This window comes from Saccopteryx bilineata, chromosome 7 (assembly GCF_036850765.1).
Source record: "Saccopteryx bilineata isolate mSacBil1 chromosome 7, mSacBil1_pri_phased_curated, whole genome shotgun sequence".
In the NCBI taxonomy this organism is placed as follows: Eukaryota; Metazoa; Chordata; class Mammalia; order Chiroptera; family Emballonuridae; genus Saccopteryx; species Saccopteryx bilineata.
In genome coordinates this window covers 107,688,281-107,710,814 of record NC_089496.1, presented here as the reverse complement: position 1 = coordinate 107,710,814, position 22,534 = coordinate 107,688,281, and the positions used below count along the sequence as shown (strand labels likewise).

Genomic DNA, 22,534 nt, shown 5'->3' with positions numbered 1-22,534 from the left:
ACAGCCGGTCCCACGTACAGCCCGTCCCACGCACAGCCCGTCCCACGCACAGCCGGTCCCTCGCACAGCCGGTCCCATGCACAGCCCGTCCCTCGCACAGCCCGTCCCACGCACAGCCCGTCCCACGCACAGCCCATCCCTTGCACAGCCGGTCCCACGCACATGTCACTTGTGAATGTGGAGACCCACTACTACCTTTCCCTGCTAACAACACCCAGCAGGCAGACCTGTGACCAGGTGAGTCAGGCCCTCTCTGGGAGGGGGGACAGTGGACAAGTGGAGGTGTGAGACCGTGGGAACCCCCCATTCCTCTGTGTCCCCATAGCACATGGTTTATGGTGCAGCTTCTATCTGGATGACGAGAGCTCCAGTGGCTCCGCCCCACACCTGTTCCGTGTCTCTGCACCTATCTTACGTTCCTGCTCGGGTCCCTTCTGTGAGACTTCTGCCCTCCCTCCGATGAGGGTGACGGTTCCTCTTCCTGTTTGCGTTAACTGTTGTTGGTTCCCGCACCCAAAGGTGCCTCACCGACCCCATGCTCCGTAACTTCGTCTTTGCCCACCAAGGGCATCCATTTTCTCAGTGTGAGGCCACCGCTGGCTTCTTTATGAATAGCGTGGAGGACAGACAAGGCCTCCAAACTTCTCTAAGGATCTGTCTTCTAATAAGGAAAAAAGTCCTTACCGGGATTCGCTGAAGACCACGTTTGCGAGCAGACCAAGTGTGTGCATGCTCATCTGGGCCTCCCTGCAAAGGCACCTGTCGTCCGCTGTGCTGTGGACAGGGAGCATGGCTTTTCTGGCTGCCACCTCACCTCAAGAGCGAACGAAAGGGGACGTTTGTTTGGTGTGGCAGCTGACAGTGCTGCCGGCTGTGGGACCATAGTGACCTTCGTTACCTTAGGGACTTTCTACTACTTGTAGTAGAAATAGACTTGGCTCACTTCTACTGCGGGTTTTTATTTTATTTTCTCCCTCCAGGGTCAGATTTGCAGGAGACAGCATCACGTGAGGATTCCTAGCCTGATGGAGGGTGGGCGGTGAGAGCAGCTGCCCAGGAGTCAGGAGGCCCGGGCTCCGGCCCTGCGGCTGCTGTGGAACCTCTTACCCGTGGGGACCATGGGCTGGCCGGGCACCACGACCGAGGGCCTGCCGTGGGGCCAGCGTCTTATTCCAAGCGAACTGGGATCAAACTATGTTTAACAAATAGCCCTTCTCCAAGTTCCCAGTTTTGCCAAGAACAGAAGACAGTGTTTTTCTTTTTCTTTTTCTTTTTTCTTCTGTTTATATGGCTTGGCACATTAGCATGCGCAGTACCAAGGCCAGAGCTGCCGAAGTGAAATCAGTAAGTTCTGATTAATTTGCAGAGCTCAGTTTTGCTCCGAAACTCCTCGCCGATCACGCTCCCTGGCTGAGTCACACCGTGGAAGGATCCTTAATTGCAAACAGCCTCAGACAGTAGCATGGGCAGCAACCGGGGAGAAAGGCTATCAGAGCAGGAACACCCGGATTGGGGAGTGAGCAGGATGGCGATCCCTGAATTGACCATGTCTGTCAGGAAACGCCAGGCATGCCGGTGTGGGGGGCCGTTGTGCCGGGTGGGAGCTCCGGGGACTCAGGGACCAGACGCTTGTGACTTTCGGTATTTGTCCTTGTTTGTAACAAGCATTGTCCTTTCCAGGTTGCCCACCTCTCGGTCTGGAAACCTTAAAAATCACCGACTTCCAGCTCCATGCGTCCACAGTGAAGCGCTACGGCCTGGGGGCGCACCGAGGGCGGCTCAACATCCAGGTACCAGCGTTCGGGGCAGGGTTCTGAGGGTGTGGCTGGCGGCTCTGCTCAGACACGCGGTGGCTCGCTGGGCTTGGGTCCCGCCCCATCCCCCGGCATCTTGCATGTATTAGGTCCCTAGTCCTCACACCAGGAAGGGCATCTGAGAGACAGCCCTGAGACCCAGGCCAGGGGTCCTTTCTGAGGACTACGTAGTGAAAAGGATGCTGCTCAGACCTGGACCCTGGTCCGTCCACTGCCACGTGGTCTGCGTGGGAAGGGCAGGAGGAGACAGCTGAACCCTGTGGGCGTGGGCAGGCAGTGGCATTTGTGCTCTCTCCCTGCCGGTGCCTCTGACCCCCACCACATCCCCTCCTCCGGCTGCTCCGTGGCTCCCCCCAGCGCAAACCCTTCCTGGCTCTCCTGAGCCCGGCGCGTCATGCCTGGCCTCCCTCCCCGACCCTCGGGGCCGCTGTATCCTTGGCCCTCGTGACTGTCAAGGTTCTGCTCCAAGAAGGTGGGCTCCTCACACACTCGCTCCACTTGACTCTGGGCGTTTCCTCCAGCAGGGCCCCTGCCTGCGACACCCCGCCCCTCCTCTGTGCCCGGGCAGTGACTCTGGGCGTTTCCTCCAGCAGGCCCCCTGCCTGCGACCCCCACCCCTCCTCTGTGCCCGGGGAGTGACTCTGGGCGTTTCCTCCATCAGGCCCCCTGCCTGCGACCCCCGCCCCTCCACTGTGCCCGGGCGGTGACTCTGGGCGTTTCCTCCAGCAGACCCCCTGCCTGCGACCCCCGTCCCTCCTCTGTGCCCGGGCAGTGACTCTGGGCGTTTCCTCCAGCAGGCCCCTGCCTGCGACCCCCGCCCCTCCTCTGTGCCCGGGCAGTGAAAACGCTGTTTCACCCCCGGCGTTCATGACCACGTGCTGCTCTAACCACTTGCCATCAGCGTGCCCGCTAATGCAACACACGTCCCTTCTCCTACCTTTCTGGGGGGTGGACATCTCACTGGGCTGAAATCATGCTATGGGCAGGGCTGGTTCCGTCTGGGACTCCAGGGGAGGATCCATTTCTTTGCCTTGTCCAACTTCTCTAGGTGCCTGCCTTCCACAAAGCGGGCAATGGCAGGTTGAGTCCTTCTTCCCCCCTCTCCCCTTAACAAGGACCCCTGTGATGCCATCAGGCCCGTCGGGAAAATCCAGCGCCATCTCCCCACCTCAAGCAGCTTGAGTTATGTCTGTAACCTTCATTCCCTTTGCATGTAACCTCGCATGTTGACATGTTCTAGGATGAGGTGTGGGTATCTTTGTGGGGGGCGGGGCCTTTACCTGCCAGCCCACCTAGGACTCTCCCCTCTGGCTCCAGCTCCTGCTGCCCCAGCCCCTCTCAGCTCAGTACCTGACCACACTGTCCTGTGTGCTTCTCCAACAGTGTAGCTCCTGCTGCCCCAGCCCTCTCAGCTCAGTACCTGAGCACACTGTCCTGTGTGCTTCTCCAACAGTGTAGCTCCTGCTGCCCCAGCCCCTCTCAGCTCAGTACCTGACCACACTGTCCTGTGTGCTTCTCCAACAGTGTAGCTCCTGCTGCTGCCCCAGCCCCTCTCAGCTCAATACCTGAGCACACTGTCCTGTGTGCTTCTCCAACAGTGTAGCTCTCTGCTGCCCCAGCCCCTCTCAGCTCAGTACCTGACCACACTGTCCTGAGTGGTTCTCCAACAGTGTGGCTCCTACTGCCCCAGCCCTCTCAGCTCAGTACCTGACCACACTGTCCTGTGTGCTTCTCCAACAGTGTAGCTCCTGCTGCCCCAGCCCTCTCAGCTAAGTACCTGACCACACTGTCCTGTGTGCTTCTCCAACAGTGTAGCTCTTGCTGCTGCCCCAGCCTCTCTCAGCTCAGTACCTGACCACACTGTCCTGTGTGCTTCTCCAACAGTGTAGCTCCTGCTGCTGCCCCAGCCCTCTCAGCTCAGTACCTGAGCACACTGTCCTGTGTGCTTCTCCAACAGTGTAGCTCCTGCTGCTGCCCCAGCCCTCTCAGCTCAGTACCTGACCACACTGTCCTGTGTGCTTCTCCAACAGTGTAGCTCTCTGCTGCCCAAACCCCTCTCAGCTCAGTACCTGAGCACACTGTCCTGTGTGCTTCTCCAACAGTGTAGCTCCTGCTGCCCAAACCCCTCTCAGCTCAGTACCTGACCACACTGTCCTGTGTGCTTCTCCAACAGTGTAGCTCCTGCTGCCCCAGCCCCTCTCAGCTCAGTACCTGACCACACTGTCCTGTGTGCTTCTCCAACAGTGTAGCTCTCTGCTGCCCCAGCCCCTCTCAGCTCAGTACCTGACCACACTGTCCTGTGTGCTTCTCCAACAGTGTAGCTTCTGCTGCCCAAACCCCCTCAGCTCAGTACCTGACCACACTGTCCTGTGTGCTTCTCCAACAGTGTAGCTCCTGCTGCCCCAACCCCCTCAGCTCAGTACCTGACCACACTGTCCTGTGTGCTTCTCCAACAGTGTAGCTCCTGCTGCCCCAGCCCCCTCAGCTCAGTACTTGACCACACTGTCCTGTGTGCTTCTCCAACAGTGTAGCTCCTGCTGCCCCAACCCCCTCAGCTCAGTACCTGACCACACTGTCCTGTGTGCTTCTCCAACAGTGTAGCTCTCTGCTGCCCCAGCCCTCTCAGCTCAGTACCTGAGCACACACTGTCCTGTGTGCTTCTCCAACAGTGTAGCTCCTGCTGCTGCCCCAGCCCTCTCAGCTCAGTACCTGACCACACTGTCCTGTGTGCTTCTCCAACAGTGTAGCTCTCTGCTGCCCCAGCCCCTCTCAGCTCAGTACCTGACCACACTGTCCTGTGTGCTTCTCCAACAGTGTAGCTCCTGCTGCCCCAGCCCCCTCAGCTCAGTACCTGACCACACTGTCCTGTGTGCTTCTCCAACAGTGTAGCTCTTGCTGCTGCCCCAGCCTCTCTCAGCTCAGTACCTGACCACACTGTCCTGTGTGCTTCTCCAACAGTGTAGCTCCTGCTGCTGCCCCAGCCCTCTCAGCTCAGTACCTGAGCACACTGTCCTGTGTGCTTCTCCAACAGTGTAGCTCCTGCTGCTGCCCCAGCCCTCTCAGCTCAGTACCTGACCACACTGTCCTGTGTGCTTCTCCAACAGTGTAGCTCCTGCTGCCCAAACCCCTCTCAGCTCAGTACCTGAGCACACTGTCCTGTGTGCTTCTCCAACAGTGTAGCTCCTGCTGCCCAAACCCCTCTCAGCTCAGTACCTGACCACACTGTCCTGTGTGCTTCTCCAACAGTGTAGCTCCTGCTGCCCCAGCCCCTCTCAGCTCAGTACCTGACCACACTGTCCTGTGTGCTTCTCCAACAGTGTAGCTCTCTGCTGCCCCAGCCCCTCTCAGCTCAGTACCTGACCACACTGTCCTGTGTGCTTCTCCAACAGTGTAGCTTCTGCTGCCCAAACCCCCTCAGCTCTGTACCTGACCACACTGTCCTGTGTGCTTCTCCAACAGTGTAGCTCCTGCTGCCCCAACCCCCTCAGCTCAGTACCTGACCACACTGTCCTGTGTGCTTCTCCAACAGTGTAGCTCCTGCTGCCCCAGCCCCCTCAGCTCAGTACTTGACCACACTGTCCTGTGTGCTTCTCCAACAGTGTAGCTCCTGCTGCCCCAACCCCCTCAGCTCAGTACCTGACCACACTGTCCTGTGTGCTTCTCCAACAGTGTAGCTCTCTGCTGCCCCAGCCCTCTCAGCTCAGTACCTGAGCACACACTGTCCTGTGTGCTTCTCCAACAGTGTAGCTCCTGCTGCTGCCCCAGCCCTCTCAGCTCAGTACCTGACCACACTGTCCTGTGTGCTTCTCCAACAGTGTAGCTCCTGCTGCTGCCCCAGCCCCTCTCAGCTCAGTACCTGACCACACTGTCCTGTGTGCTTCTCCAACAGTGTAGCTCCTGCTGCTGCCCCAGCCCTCTCAGCTCAGTACCTGACCACACTGTCCTGTGTGCTTCTCCAACAGTGTAGCTCCTGCTGCCCCAGCCCTCTCAGCTCAGTACCTGAGCACACACTGTCCTGTGTGCTTCTCCAACAGTGTAGCTCCTGCTGCCCCAGCCCCTCTCAGCTCAGTACCTGACCACACTGTCCTGTGTGCTTCTCCAACAGTGTAGCTCCTGCTGCTGCCTCAGCCCCTCTCAGCTCAGTACCTGACCACACTGTCCTGTGTGCTTCTCCAACAGTGTAGCTCCTGCTGCCCCAGCCCCTCTCAGCTCAGTACCTGACCACACTGTCCTGTGTGCTTCTCCAACAGTGTAGCTCCTGCTGCTGCCCCAGCCCCTCTCAGCTCAGTACCTGACCACACTGTCCTGTGTGCTTCTCCAACAGTGTAGCTCCTGCTGCTGCCCCAACCCCCTCAGCTCAGTACCTGACCACACTGTCCTGTGTGCTTCTCCAACAGTGTAGCTCCTGCTGCTGCCCCAGCCCCTCTCAGCTCAGTACCTGACCACACTGTCCTGTGTGCTTCTCCAACAGTGTAGCTCCTGCTGCCCCAGCCCCCTCAGCTCAGTACTTGACCACACTGTCCTGTGTGCTTCTCCAACAGTGTAGCTCCTGCTGCCCCAACCCCCTCAGCTCAGTACCTGACCACACTGTCCTGTGTGCTTCTCCAACAGTGTAGCTCTCTGCTGCCCCAGCCCTCTCAGCTCAGTACCTGAGCACACACTGTCCTGTGTGCTTCTCCAACAGTGTAGCTCCTGCTGCTGCCCCAGCCCTCTCAGCTCAGTACCTGACCACACTGTCCTGTGTGCTTCTCCAACAGTGTAGCTCCTGCTGCTGCCCCAGCCCCTCTCAGCTCAGTACCTGACCACACTGTCCTGTGTGCTTCTCCAACAGTGTAGCTCCTGCTGCCCCAGCCCCCTCAGCTCAGTACCTGACCACACTGTCCTGTGTGCTTCTCCAACAGTGTAGCTCTTGCTGCTGCCCCAGCCTCTCTCAGCTCAGTACCTGACCACACTGTCCTGTGTGCTTCTCCAACAGTGTAGCTCCTGCTGCTGCCCCAGCCCTCTCAGCTCAGTACCTGAGCACACTGTCCTGTGTGCTTCTCCAACAGTGTAGCTCCTGCTGCTGCCCCAGCCCTCTCAGCTCAGTACCTGACCACACTGTCCTGTGTGCTTCTCCAACAGTGTAGCTCCTGCTGCCCAAACCCCTCTCAGCTCAGTACCTGAGCACACTGTCCTGTGTGCTTCTCCAACAGTGTAGCTCCTGCTGCCCAAACCCCTCTCAGCTCAGTACCTGACCACACTGTCCTGTGTGCTTCTCCAACAGTGTAGCTCCTGCTGCCCCAGCCCCTCTCAGCTCAGTACCTGACCACACTGTCCTGTGTGCTTCTCCAACAGTGTAGCTCTCTGCTGCCCCAGCCCCTCTCAGCTCAGTACCTGACCACACTGTCCTGTGTGCTTCTCCAACAGTGTAGCTTCTGCTGCCCAAACCCCCTCAGCTCAGTACCTGACCACACTGTCCTGTGTGCTTCTCCAACAGTGTAGCTCCTGCTGCCCCAACCCCCTCAGCTCAGTACCTGACCACACTGTCCTGTGTGCTTCTCCAACAGTGTAGCTCCTGCTGCCCCAGCCCCCTCAGCTCAGTACTTGACCACACTGTCCTGTGTGCTTCTCCAACAGTGTAGCTCCTGCTGCCCCAACCCCCTCAGCTCAGTACCTGACCACACTGTCCTGTGTGCTTCTCCAATAGTGTAGCTCTCTGCTGCCCCAGCCCTCTCAGCTCAGTACCTGAGCACACACTGTCCTGTGTGCTTCTCCAACAGTGTAGCTCCTGCTGCTGCCCCAGCCCTCTCAGCTCAGTACCTGACCACACTGTCCTGTGTGCTTCTCCAACAGTGTAGCTCCTGCTGCTGCCCCAGCCCCTCTCAGCTCAGTACCTGACCACACTGTCCTGTGTGCTTCTCCAACAGTGTAGCTCCTTCTGCTGCCCCAGCCCTCTCAGCTCAGTACCTGACCACACTGTCCTGTGTGCTTCTCCAACAGTGTAGCTCCTGCTGCCCCAGCCCTCTCAGCTCAGTACCTGAGCACACACTGTCCTGTGTGCTTCTCCAACAGTGTAGCTCCTGCTGCCCCAGCCCCTCTCAGCTCAGTACCTGACCACACTGTCCTGTGTGCTTCTCCAACAGTGTAGCTCCTGCTGCTGCCCCAGCCCCTCTCAGCTCAGTACCTGACCACACTGTCCTGTGTGCTTCTCCAACAGTGTAGCTCCTGCTGCCCCAGCCCCCCTCAGCTCAGTACCTGACCACACTGTCCTGTGTGCTTCTCCAACAGTGTAGCTCCTGCTGCTGCCCCAGCCCCTCTCAGCTCAGTACCTGACCACACTGTCCTGTGTGCTTCTCCAACAGTGTAGCTCCTGCTGCTGCCCCAACCCCCTCAGCTCAGTACCTGACCACACTGTCCTGTGTGCTTCTCCAACAGTGTAGCTCCTGCTGCTGCCCCAGCCCCTCTCAGCTCAGTACCTGACCACACTGTCCTGTGTGCTTCTCCAACAGTGTAGCTCCTGCTGCCCCAGCCCCTCTCAGCTCAGTACCTGACCACACTGTCCTGTGTGCTTCTCCAACAGTGTAGCTCTCTGCTGCCCCAGCCCTCTCAGCTCAGTACCTGACCACACTGTCCTGTGTGCTTCTCCAACAGTGTAGCTCTCTGCTGCCCCAGCCCTCTCAGCTCAGTACCTGACCACACTGTCCTGTGTGCTTCTCCAACAGTGTAGCTCTTTGATATTTTAATTTTCTTTCCCCAACGGGAGGTGGTTTCCAACCCCTTTTTGCAAATGCATCATCTCATTGAACTTTCTGGGAGGGGATGGTCCTTTTATCCCCAGATGTTGGGGCTGCACTCTGGACTCACAGCTTCTGACCCGCTGGAGCTGACCCCCGGCGGTCACTGTAAATGTGCTACTGTGGGCAGCCACTGTGCCGGAACCTGGACAGGAGTGGGCGAGGCCCCTTCCCGGGGGCTCCCGGGTCGGGACATCTGAGCAGATCCCGGCTCCGCGCGCTGGCTCTTTCCTCCTCCCGCGACACTTGACCATGTCAGGTGGACTTTCCGACCACTCCCTCACTGCCTGTCAGTTCAGAAGAATTCAGGCTGAGCGTTTTCAGAACCAACTAGAATGAAATCCCAAGTGGGTGTATACCTGTTCTTATTTTTTTTTAAATAACAGCTGTTCAGAAACAGTTGTGTACAACTGGGCAACTTTTTTACTAGGGAATGAACTGTCAGCATTTAAGCAGGAGTGACGATTAAAAACCTGGGTGCCTCCAGCACCTTGAACGGGCTCCGATCCTCCGAGTAAACAGTCAGACCCACGGTGGGGGTAGGGAGGCGCTGGATGCAGACGGGTGTGGAGCTGGGGCCGGCCTTCACTAGGAGCTGCCAGCCAATGCCTTGACCACTTCCTCTGTAAGTGAAGTTATTCCTTTGTGGTGCTTGCTTTCTGGAATCAGAGGTTCATGAAGTGTGATGCCATCTCCACAGGTGTTCCAACGTGCATCTTCCCACACAGAACCGCCTGAAAGGCAGTTTAAAAATAACCCCGTCTTGTCTCACGCACATTTTTTTGTAGGCGTGCCAATGAAAGGGATATATTGTGTGGGAGAAACACCAGGGGTATCAGAATTAGATCTAAATGCTGCAGGGCAGGACGTGAGGGGGCTCCTGCAGCCCTCTGCTGGCGCTGCGCCACGGGCATGTGTGTGGTCCACCCCAAATGGATGGGGGAGGCTTGCAGGCCTGATGCGTCCTGCTTTTGCTAAGAGGCTGAGTGGTCTTGGGCAAGACGCCTGCCCCCTGTGAGGCTCGCCTTCATCAGGATAGCGGGGGTCCCACCGCCAGCTCTGGGACCTTCACAGAAGGTGAGGTTCAGGAGGCATGAGGGGAGAATTGCCCTGGGCCCTGCTCAAACATCGTGTTCCTGCTGTTCCACTTCATTGCCTCATCAGTGCCGGTGGTTGCCAGGGTCTGGGCCGGTCCCCTCAGCGGAGAAAAACCCCTTTTCTCAGATGCCTGCCCTGTCTGTAGTGGGGGTGGGGAGGGGTGGGGGGGGTGTCTGCTCTGACCATTTCTGGCACCAGGATCGTGCTTTCCACGCGTTAATTCATTCATTCCTCAAGGCAAGACAAATACGGTTTCATCACCTCTGTCTTCGGGAAAGTGGACCCGTGGATTGGTAGAGTCACGTGGCTAAGACTTCCTGCGAGAGGCAGGATGCGAGTCCCAGCTGCTTTAAGCCTGGAGTCGTTGCTCCTGACGACGGCACAAACCTGCCCCCTGCCTGTTCTGGGCACGTCGGGATGGTTCGGGGCCATGTGCAGCCCTCCTTCCTGACAGTTACCCATCTGTCACCTCACCCGATGCTGACCCTGCGGATGGTGTGAATCTTGTTTCCCCGAGCACCCCACCCTGAGCACCCCACACTGAGCACAGCGTCTTGCCCATACGTCGGTGCTGATGAGACGTTTCTCGGTAGTTGCTGCGATGCGGAGGGATACCGTGCTGCTGTGAAGATGTCCCCTTGAAGGGGGCGGTGCGGACTGCCCGGCTGTGCCGTCTGCCCGGCTGTGCCGTCGGCGTTGCTGTCGCACGTGTGTCCTGGGTGATGGGCAAACGCGGGGCAATGCCATTATGACACAGAAGTAGCGTTGGTGCCGATGTTGTTTTTGCCAGGACATTAATGTTCTGTGGGACTGGGCACCAGAACCGGACCCCCAACTGTACCAAGACAGCTGAGTGCAGAACCTCAGAGAATCCCGTCCTGTACACGGTGCCGGTCCTCGGTGCTCCTTGGCTTTGGGGGCCACGTGCTCTGTCTCAGGAGGCTGTGGCTTAGTGGGGTTTTTGCCCATTTTGCCCTTCCCCACACCCCAGCAGCTGCCACTCTTCCTCACACTCCCTCCCATTGCGCTGCCTTCACCATGTTTTTTTTTTTTAAGGTCAAATCATAGCATTATGGCAACATTAAATTTTTAAAAATCAATTTCATGTCTCCTTTAAGTCTTCTGATTACAGAGATGCATAGACTTTGCAGTCTGTTTTCCCCACGAGCTCGGTTTTTATAGTGCAGGCTTCGCGGACAATGAGCTTTTACTGAATTGCATTTGCCACGCTATAGCAGAAGCACCTGTTTCTCTGTCTTAGTCTATTCGGGCTGCAATACCAGAACACCGTAGACCAGATGACCTATAAGCTCCACGGATTTATTTCTCTCAGTTCTGAAGGCCGGAAGCTCAAGATCAAGGCACCAGCAGATTTGGAATATGGTAAAGGTCTACTTTGTGGTTCATACACAGATGTCTTCTCCCTGTGGTGAGAGGGCAGAAGGAGCTCTTTTATAAGATACTAATCTCATTCAAGAGGGCCCCACCCTCATGATCTAATTACCTTCCAAAGGCCCCACCTCCTAATGCCATCACCTTGGGCCTTAGGTTTCAACATATGAAATTTGAGGGGACACAGACATTCAGTCCATAGCATTCTCTTGTCTTCATCTTAAGCATAGGACTTTGAAAGAGTAAAAGCACCTTATAACTCAATTATAACTTCCTTTTATTATTATTTTTTGGAAAGTGGAATTTTGCTTGTGTTAATTTAATGGAAGCTTAGGGAAGAAACCCAGGTGTATGTGTCCTCGTACATTGGGACAAGACAGATACATCCAGGAATTCAAGGAGGAGCCCTAGTTCAATGGGGTCTCAGAGGCTTGCCTTCTGCCCTGGGATTATTCTTGCTGTGGGCCCAGGATCCTTACTAACTCACCTGTAAGGCTGTGATCTCGTTTAGAAGACATAATCACTGTCTTCTTCTGGTCTGGGAGGAATCGCAAATTGGAAATTAACGACCCGATTCTCAAAAGGGAACGTTTTCAGCGGTGACCTCTAAATCTAGGCTTGGATCATTTGCCTGTCATTGGTCTTGGGAGGTCACCCTCTGTTCAGGTGGGTCACTTAATGGCAGTTCATCACCTGTCCTGTCTCTGTAGAGTTCTCTGAGGACCCCAAAGATTGTTGGTGGCTCATAAACTGAGCAAGTAGGATGGGTGGGTAGGTCAGAGATGCTGCTCTTCCTGCATCACTCTGTGGATGCTTTCTTAGCTGGGAGGCCTTGGGAAAATGGTAGCAGACTTGTCACATCACAGGGCTGGTTTCAATTTCATAAGACTCTAAAGTTATGGTGAGTGTGAGCCTGACGTGTGACCCGAAGAGATGAAAGACTGAGAACACGGCTGGAGCTCAGCTCATCATCACGACTGTCGCCTCTGAGCAGGAATATATGAATGTGATGCTCAGATCAGAGTGATGGGTGAGCCAAGGTTTTGAGGTCATAAGAAAACACTTGGGGCTCCGCATTAACACCTCTGTGTCCTTCTGATACCTGGTGGTCACAGTCATCGGACACTCATGTGTTAGAATGACTTGGAATCCGACCCTTAGAGCAGTTCACCTCTGGTCCCTCATTCACGAGCAAATGTCTTGGTTATAGTAGCAGCATCTGTTAGATCCACTTCTTAGCACTGCTGGCATGAACCCTGGTTAATCATTCCCTGAAAGCAGTGGTTTTCAACCATTTTTGTCTCATGGCACTCATAAACTAATTACTAAAATATTTGCGGCACACCAAAAAAAAATATATATATATATTTTTTGCTTGACCAAAAATACCCAAAAAACCCCAAACCAATGGTATAATGTTAATTCATTTATACCAGACACCTATTGTTGTTTTGGCTGTTGTCATTTTTTTTTTTTTAATTTGACACTAAGGAAAAAGAAGTTAGTGTCCCTGACTAAATAGGCAGGTATTGCATGTTTTAAAAATTCTTGTTGGGCCCTGGCCGGTTGGCTCAGCGGTAGAGCGTCGGCCTAGCGTGCGGAGGACCCGGGTACGATTCCCGGCCAGGGCACACAGGAGAAGCGCCCATTTGCTTCTCCACCCCTCCGCCGCGCTTTCCTCTCTGTCTCTCTCTTCCCCTCCCGCAGCCAAGGCTCCATTGGAGCAGAGATGGCCCGGGCGCTGGGGATGGCTCTGTGGCCTCTGCCTCAGGCGCTAGAGTGGCTCTGGTCGCAATATGGCGACGCCCAGGATGGGCAGAGCATCGCCCCCTGGTGGGCAGAGCGTCGCCCCTGGTGGGCGTGCCGGGTGGATCCCGGTCGGGCGCATGCGGGAGTCTGTCTGACTGTCTCTCCCCGTTTCCAGCTTCAGAAAAATGAAAAAAAAAATAAAAAAAAATTCTTGTTGCACACCAGTTGAAAGTCACTACCTTAAAGCAATTCTGCAGAGCACCTGGATGCTGATATCAGAGTCCACTTTCAATATTCTGATCTTTTTGCTGGCAATGAGGTATCAAGCCTTGAGATGGTCGGTGCTCGTGGCTTCAGATGTACCCCGCAGGAAGACGGGAAGTCGGTTATAGAACATTGAGTCAAGTTTTATCCTGGTGTCGAGTTCAGGTGCATGGGGACATCTTACACATTGGTTTGGCCCTGAGGGACCTGATGCCCCACCTCACCCAAAGGTGGAGACCACGTTTATCCTGGCCGGTGGTACATGGTCAGCATCATTTTCTCAGGGCATCACGCATGCCCACCTAACTCCTGCCTCTTTCTGGAGTCATTTGGACCTAGAGTCTTCTGACCTCAAAGCCTGTCTATTCCTTTCCGACCGTCCCGAGTCTCTGGGTGGTCACCCTCCAGCCTGTTTCTGGCTGCAGAAAGCCTTGCTGTAACTCAGCAAGTCCCAGCTGGGGGGCTGTCTATGCGCGGGCTCTGCGGAGGCAACATTAATCACAGTGGGTATAGCTTCCAGACCAAGGAATGTCCTGCTTGTTCTGATAAAGAGATTTTGTTCTGCCTCTGGCTTCGGGAAACAGTCTGGGAGACGGCGTTTGCATGCCAAAATGCTGGAATTTGGGATATTTGGATTCTTTTTTATGGGAATAACAGGACCAGCTATTTTAAATCACGACTCCCTTGGAAAATTCTAAATGAGTGTTACCGTAATGATGATAATGTGCCGCTCTTATTCGGGAGAAGCTTGCATGGTCTGCAGACGCAGGAGCGGGCAGAAGCACTAAGACTAGAAATACGGGGAAATGAGGAAGGAGAAGGCCAAGTAACCAAGAGCCGGCTAGTGAGTCACAGATGAAGGACTCAGCACCCCTGGTTCCGAAGTGGATTCTGTTCTGTTTTGCTGTGTGTATTTTTCTTAACTATTTCGTCAGTTTTTTATTAAATTGATATTTCATTTCATCTTCAATATACTCAGAAAGTCTGTTTCAGAGATAAGAACATTGACGGCAGAGGCTAACTGATCTGCCCTAACCCCATAGCTAGTTGGTGCAGAATTCAGATGCACATTCAAGGTTCTAGCTGTGCCTCTCCCTCTGCAGCTCAGTACTTGACAGGTCAGTGTGTCTGCCGGCTTGTGGTCTTGCCAGATGTCCCATCTCGTGACTCATCTCCTTGACCTCTGGCCTGACCTGCCCCTAGGACCTTCGGGATCCACCATCTGACAGGTCCCAGAGAAGTCTGAGAGGTGTAGCAGTCACACCAACGGGGCCTTGTGTTCATTCAGTTGGTACGATTGAACTTCTCAAAGGATGCTACGTGAGGCGGGCCCTCCGGGCTGTCTGCGTAGCCACCTGCTGGCCAGGCAGGCTGTGTCCTGGACATGCGCATTGGGGAGTCCGTGTGCGGGCCGTCCTGTGCCGGGCTTTCCATGGACACAACAAGCGGCCTGAGCGAAGAAGCCAGTGTAGGGAGAGGGTGAAGTGGGTAGGCCTCCTAGGAAACAACCTCAGTGTGTCTGACAGCAGCTGCTGCTGGCTCCTGCCGTGGTGGGACTGGTGGGGGTGGCCACAGTGGTTGGGTGTTGTATGTTTGAAAGTAGGATTTTCTGCCCTGGCCGGTTGGCTCAGCGGTAGAGCGTCGGCCTAGTGTGCGGAGGACCCGGGTTCGATTCCCGGCCAGGGCACATAGGAGAAGCGCCCATTTGCTTCTCCACCCCTCCGCCGCGCTTTCCTCTCTGTCTCTCTCTTTCCCTCCCGCAGCCAAGGCTCCATTGGAGCAAAGATGGCCCAGGTGCTGGGCATGGCTCTGTGGCCTCTGCCTCAGGCGCTAGAGTGGCTCTGGTTGCAATATGGCGACGCCCAGGATGGGCAGAGCATCGCCCCCTGGTGGGCAGAGCTTCGCCCCCTGGTGGGTGTGCCGGGTGGATCCCGGTCGGGCGCATGCGGGAGTCTGTCTGACTGTCTCTCCCCGTTTCCAGCTTCAGAAAAATGAAAAAAAAAAAAAAAAAAGAAAGTAGGATTTTCTGATGAGGTGGGTGGAGGCGGTTTGGATGAGGAGGGCAAGAGATAAAAAGAGGAGTCAAGGATGCCTCCAGTGTTGTATGTCCTACAACTTCAAAAATGTAACTGGGAAATGGAATTATTAAAAAAAAAAAATCTTGCCAGTGAATGCACAATCACAGCCTGTCATTCACACTCAGAAGGAGAGGACCACTTGCGTTAGTTTCCTGGGGCTTCCCTAACAAAGTACCACAAGCCGGGCAGTGCGTTTCTTCGGGAATTTAAATCTTCACTTCTAGATAGTATGTACGTATTGATATGTGCCGATTTATAAATTTTTTGACTTTATCTTTCTCATTCTTATTATAGAAGATGAGAATCGCAGGCCATTTTTTACTACCTGTTCACTCCTCTTTAATGTTTCCGATAAAATTGTCTCGCTAAGTGTTCAGGTAAATTTATGTTCAAGATTATTATGGCTGTGTAAATATTGCTTACTATTGAGCTAAGAAACATGGTAGTTTTGAGCCAAGAAATACTCATTTTTATATCATTTTTGACAACTTTTTGGTTTTCCTGGATCTGCTTATGTTTTTAAAAAACACCTCCCCATAACCTGAGATAGGTCCAGGTCTGTAAAATACCCTTTACTAAAAGTGTCTGTACAGTCAAACTTCTTCAATGATTTTTAGCCTCATTTCTGTTTTCTATGTTTCTGTCAACATCCCTCAGGAGCCCTTTGGCCCACTGTATTCTGCATGGGTTGCTTTCTGGGTCTCCTGCACAGAGACTGTCCTGGGCCTTCCTTCACCATCATTCTGAGAATTCCAGAATTCTCTCCTAGGTTGGAACCCTGGATTTCTGGATCTGGTATCTACCTACTTCTTTTGGGTGTTCTGCCTCATTCTTTGTGGAACACATCCTGTAGTAGCTTCATGGAAACGGTGTATAAGGGATACATTTTTTGAGGCTCTTTGAATATGTAAATGTTTTTATTTTACATTCACAGTTGCTTGATAGTTCAGCTGAGTGTAAAATTCTAGGATGAAAAATCTTTACCTTCAGAATTAAGTCCTTATCTCTCTATTCTTGTAGCTTCAGATGTTGCTTTTAAGAACCATTCTATTCCTTTACTTCACTTTATACATATTTATGTATATATACACACACATACACACACACACATACATATATACCTAAGAATCTCGCTTTAGGGCTTTTTCGGGTTCTGTATGGCATACTTTTCACCGGAGTGCCTCTTGTAAGGTAGCTGTTCCTTCTCTTGCTGAGTCATTCAGGATTCCTCCATCTGCTTTCTGTCCTCATATATTTTAACTTGGGGATTATAAGAGTCTTCTGGTTTTGTCAGAAATCCAGGTTGTTATTTCTTTATCTTGTTTTCTTTATTTGGGAGAAATTTTTTGAGATAAGAACTCAGAAAAACCAATATCATCTTGAAACAAACAAACAAAAATCCTATTTGATTGATTTTAAATGGATAGTATCAGGTTTTCTCTTTGTTATGGATTTAATAATTCCCACATTTATCTTATTCAAAATTTAGTCTGCTAGAGGCATTTTCATTCTTCTTTCTTTTAAAAGGTAAAGTAATGATGCCTATAACCTAATTGCCTTGAGAAAATTACTTTAATTCTTGATTTATTTCATATTGTGATGCAAATAAATCTTTCTGGCTAGTGGAGTTTTCAGGACTAGCTTATACTTTCGGGAATTAAGCCTTTTAACAACTTCTGATCAAAATACCTCCAAGACGTACAAAGTATTTCTCTGCGTTACTGAACAGAAAGGGCGGAGGGCACTTCTCAGAGAGCACCACACAGACATCATTCACTGCAGGGTGGTGTAACATTCAGTGACATCTCTGGGCTGACGCCTCCTCTCTCACCGAGTCCTCCCGGGTGCTTGCTTTATAAATGCAGAGGTGATTTTGCAGCAGAGGCGGCTGTCATTTCCCCGTGAGTCAGTTTCAGGAAGGGCTTCTCAAGCCCTGACAACTTACTACATTTAATTGACACTCCCGTGGGTTCAGGAAGAGCTGAGATTGGCAGCAGGAGCGGAAGATCCAGGTTGGCAAAAGCCAGAACCTCCCCTGTAATTCCAGATCACAGTCAGTAGACTGGCTGAATGTCAGGAACGTAGCCACGGGTCAATAGGGGTCAACCTCCTGGGTGTGTGGCCGTTCTGCGCCGGTCAGCTGAGCCCATGACCAGGCATTCTCAGTCTCAGCATGGCCGAAACTTTGGAATGGGCAATTCTTTTTATAGCATGTTTAGCAGCCTCCTTGGCCTCGAACCATTAGTCGCCAATGGCACACTAATGGCCTCTCCCAGTCGTGACAGCCAATGATGACTCTAGACTTTGCCAAATATCCCCCGGGCGGCACCATGGACTCTTGTCGAAAACTTTACGTGATAGGTCTTTACTTTTTTCAGAGTCTGTGACTCTTCTGGATATTTGACATTACAGAAAATTAGGTGGCAACAAACTGGAAGAGTATTGTACTTCCCTAGAATTTTAGAATTTTATAAAATGTGGAATAATTAGTAAAAACACCCATATTTTCATTATTTGCCGAATAGTCATAGTTTTAACGGATGGGGAAACAGAGGCACAGAGCATTTAGGCAGATAACTTGAGTTTATACAGAGCATAAGTGGCAGAGCGGGGCTCACATCCAAGCAGGGGGACTTCAGAGCCCAAGACCATAGTCAGCACTCTGGGCAGTGGTTGATTCTAAGATGCCAAGGCCAAGGGTCACTTTAACAAAATGCACCGAAGCCCAGTTAAGATCTGGTAGCACCCACTTACAAAAAAAATGAGCCTTTCTTTGATGGTCCCAGAAGGCTGAACCTTGCAGCACCTCTGGGTCCTTATTATAGACACCCTGTGTGCCATCAGACCCTGAGGTGCTGGCTGGGTTTCTGGAGAATGCTGATGGATAGTTTTTATTATTCACCTTCATTTGAGATGGCAGTGTGTTTAGAAGACCTTGGAACGTCAGCATTCTGACAGGTGCCCTCAAAGCCCTTCTGAGATCGTTTCAGGAAAGTCCCGGAAATGCACACGCTGTGGTTTGGTCCTGATACAGGGCGTGTATCAGCACAGTTACGGAGGGCGTTCCGCTAACGGAACCCTTGGTCAAGTTATTTCCTTACAGTAACCGGGCTGTCACATGACCATCGCCCATTAAAAGTAAGGTCTCTCAGAATTTGAGCTGAATGGTGCTGAGAGGTGGGGAAGATGGGCTGGCTTATCATTTTTCCTCCCGAAGTGAGGAGGGGGGCGGGGGGCTACAGGCAGACTCCTGCATGCACCTGACAGGGATCCACCCCGTATGCCCACCAGGGGGCGATGCTCTGTCCATCTGGGTCATTGCTCTGTTGCATCCAGAGCCATTCTAGCTCCTGAGGCAGAGGCCACAGAGCCATCCTCAGCGCCTGGGCCAACTTTGCTCCAATGGAGCCTTGGCTGTGGGAGGGGAATAGAGAGAGAGAGAGAGGAAGGAGAGGGGGAAGGGTGGAGAAGCAGATGGGCGCTTCTCCTGTGTGTCCTGATCAGTAATCGAACCCGGGACTTCCACATGCCGGGCCGATGCTCTACTGCTGAGCCAACCGGCCAGGGCCTGGCCTATCATTTTTATCTTTCAAATGTCACTCAGACTCTTTTCCCTCCGATTACATACTTGTGAAGTAGCCTTGGGCAGTGGGATTAGTGCAGAAACCATCTTCGTACACCAGGACGTTTCACTGAGTGCAAATGTCCTCTTTTTCCTTTCTTTCCTTTTTTTAAGGTCCAGGAATTCTCTCTTCAAATAGTGATAACATAGGGAAAATTCCAGAGCAGAAACGTCACCTACCTTGTAAATCTAGATCAAAGGAATCTCTGATAGCAGATAGTAGTTGACAGTCAACACATCAAGTGACTGAAGGACTAATAAATAAATACTCACGAGGTAAACTTAGCCTTCAACACCTACCTCAACTATTACCTCTGCTCTGGGGCTTTCTGTGCTGGTCTCCCCCAGACTAAGTTAGCAGTGCTATCCTTGAATGCTCTTCCAACAGTTTGCTCCTATTCTTGAATTAACACATGCCGCGTTGTGTCCTAACTCATGACTTTCCTCCTGCCTGGATGGTGAGCTTCCGGGAGCGGGCGAGTCACCCTGTGTCCCCAGCACTCGGCATGTGTAGGCCGGTACGTGGGAGGTGGTCTGTCTGTTGGATGAGTAAGAGGAAAACTCATTAAATTCCATCTCTCTTCCTGGGCAAGAAGGGGACATGTCATACTGAAATATTTCTAACTTTTGATAATAAGCAGCTCTCTTGACTGATTTAGAACAGGGAGTTCAGGGCACAGTGGGTTGGTTGGTTGGTTGGTTGGTTGGTTTTGAAGCCCCTTTCTCATTTTCTTCTCCCAGGCAGGTCTTTCTGAAGAACACCTCTGTTTCCTTCCAGGCAGGTATCAACGAAAACGACTTCTACGACGGGGCGTGGTGCGCGGGGAGGAACGACGTCCACCAGTGGATCGAAGTGGATGCCAGACGTCTGACCCGGTTCACGGGCGTCATCACGCAAGGAAGGAACTCGCTCTGGCTGTGAGTGCGGCTAGACCTGGGCTGGCGTAGGCTCCGTGCCTTGGTGCTGATGTTGTAGGGTCTGCGCAGAGACGGGGCAATGACAGAGAGGTATCTGCTGGTAGGCAGTAGGCGGGAAGAAAATTGGAATGTGGACAGGAGGCTGGGTTGGCTGTAGACTCATGTCCCATTGGGAAGGTGCATCTCTTAGAATGACCCTCCACTCCCCACCCTTACAGGAATAGGGAGAAGGACCCACTGGCAGACGAGGCTGAGTAGACAAAGGTACAGTCAAATCAAGGCAGTGTAGGCAGGTGGCTGCCATCTTGGATCCATGGTGCATTCTTGCCGTCCTGACTGGTGGCCTGAACCAGCCTGAGGTAGGAACTCTGGACAAGCAGGGAGCAGTCGGTACAGGTCCAAGCCACTGCCTGAGGGAGAAGGTGTGCCTCTTCCAGACTCTTGGAAGAAGGACTGGAGACCTAGGCAGGTTCCCAAATAAAGGATACTAGAGAATGTATAGAAGTGAGGAATGGACCAGCACGAGGCCTGAGAACAAGGTGGAAGACCCATTTTCAGAATCCAGCTTGCGGTCAGGACCGGGTCAGTGACAGATGACATGATAGCAATCCCAAGAGAGGCGGACAGCAGCCCCTGAGACATTTCCACAGCACGGTACAGACACACGTGGCATAGCCTGCAGCTATAAAAAGCAGAGGAGTTCTGATATCTGCTACAACATGAAGGACCCTTGAGGACACTATGCTAAGTGCAATCCGCCAGCCACAAAAGGACACATACTGCATGAGTCCATTTTCACGGGGTCCCTAGAGGAGTCAGATTCACAGAGCGGACCCTACAGTGGTAGCTGCCAGGGGCTGGGGGTGGGGTGGGGAGTTTGTGTTTAACAGGGGCGGGGTTTCACTTTGAGGTGATGGAACGTTCTGGAGTCTGGTGGAGCGGATGATTGCACAACAGTTCATACTACTGACTTGTGCACTTAAAAATGGTTAAAATCAGCTTGACCAGGCGGTGATGCAGTGGATAGAGCATCGGACTGGGATGCGGAAGACCCAGGTTTGAGACCTCAAGGTTGCCAGCTTGAGCGAGGGCTCATCTGGTTTGAGCAAAAGCTCACCAGCTTGAGCCCAAGGTCGCTGGCTCGAGCAAGGGGTTACTCAGTCTGCTGAAGGCCCGTGGTCAAGGCACGTATGAGAAGGCAATCAATGAACAATTAAGGTGTTGCAATGCGCAACGAAAAACTAATGATGCTTCTCATCTCTCTGTCCCTGTCTACCCCTCTCTCTGTCTCTGTAAAAAAATAAATAAATAAAAAAAGCTTAAAATCATAAATTTTATGCTATGTATATTTTACTATAATAAGTGAAAAAATATAAGTGTGAATAACTCCTCCTACCCCCACCCCAAAAATAACCTCTCCACCTCAGCCCAGGGCTGGAGAGGGATTCCAATCTACAACGATACGACGTGTACAATTATGTCCTCTTTAACTTAACACGTGCCCACAACAGCTTCACGCCGTTATGCAGACTTCGTTGTGGTCGTTTTTAATCACCTGTCATTTTCGCAGCCAGACCTCTGTCCCCATCTCAGTTTTCTGCTGTCACAGGTCATTTTGCGAGAAAACATTTCCATACTCTCTTCATCCTTTGAATTATGTCCTCCCCATAAGTCTCCAGAGCTGGGCGCATTTGTGCGTTTTGACCACACTTGCTTACATGTTAGTGCTCTTTTGTGCGTCACATTTTACCCGCTTTGCTTTTCTTGGGGTAGCGTTTACGCATGTGTTTGTATACCCCGGTTTTTTTCCCCTGTGGTGTGCACTTCTCTCTAATCAGTGGCTCATTACCATGACAATTCTTCTCCCTGTTTAGATTCAGAAAGGCAAGAGTTTTTTTGGGGGGAGGAGAAGCCAAATTGCTCAAGGAGAATGGAAACTTGGAAAGAAAGACTGATTTGAGATTATCCATGGGAGAGAGAGTAGGGATTTTGCCTTAATGCGGGGATATTAACCTGTCTGACCAGGATCGCTGGCGACCCGGCGGTCAGGTTATTATTGGATTAGAAAGAGAGCAGTGTAGGAATGATGTTCACTTTCCGTTTCAGCCAGAAACTCAAGAGGGTTTGGGTTTGCAAGAAATTGCAGTAGAACAATATCTTTCTTTGACTCAGCCGAGCCCGGGAACATCTAAGAGGGAAGACAAGGGATAGAATTGCTTTTAAGAGGCAGTTTATTTTTTTCTTTTAATGTCTAAATGTATTTCGAGTCAAATTATTCTTCAAGGACAATGAAAAGAAAGCTGGTAAGTTTCAGTTTGTCTTAGCTCCTGGAATAGGACTGTCTGTGCTAAGGACTGAATAGAAAAATGGGGCCAGCATACATTTTGGTATCTGAGTCGTTCTCCCTAGAGGCATGTATGATGCCAGAGCCATTGAGATCGGTGCCAGTATGACCAGCAAACGGGTTAACAAGAGAGAGCAAATCCTTCTAGTGAAGGAGACAGTAGTTCCTCCTCCTTCCCTCTCCCGATGACATCTGTGCTCACACTGTTCCTGGTCCAGGGGTTTACGGTGCCATTTTTAATATTCCTATTTATTGGTTTCTGTATTTCTCCTCTAGTCTGAGTACCTTGATGGTGGAGGCAGTGAGTTGATCACGTGTCCCTGAATCTTTGCCACGTAGCGGGCATCTATTAGATGCCCGATCAATGATTCTTTAATGAATGACTATTGTTAGGAAGTAGCAAATTGACAAAGGTTTTTTTTTTTTTTTTCACACCAAGTGGTAATGAGTTAATGAATCTATGAGTGTGTAAATGACCAAGA

At 52.3% G+C, this 22,534-nt stretch overlaps 1 protein-coding gene across 2 annotated transcripts in view; it reads left to right on the top strand.

Moving 5' to 3' along the window:
• The window catches only part of CPXM2 (carboxypeptidase X, M14 family member 2), a 99,379-nt gene that overhangs the window by 20,985 nt on the left and 55,860 nt on the right, over window positions 1-22,534 (top strand). For both annotated transcript variants that reach the window (XM_066239861.1, XM_066239862.1), the window contains exons 3-4: window positions 1,681-1,790; window positions 19,569-19,708. In XM_066239861.1, the coding sequence (XP_066095958.1) occupies window positions 1,681-1,790; window positions 19,569-19,708 (250 nt within the window). The remainder of the gene's footprint in view (window positions 1-1,680; window positions 1,791-19,568; window positions 19,709-22,534) is intronic.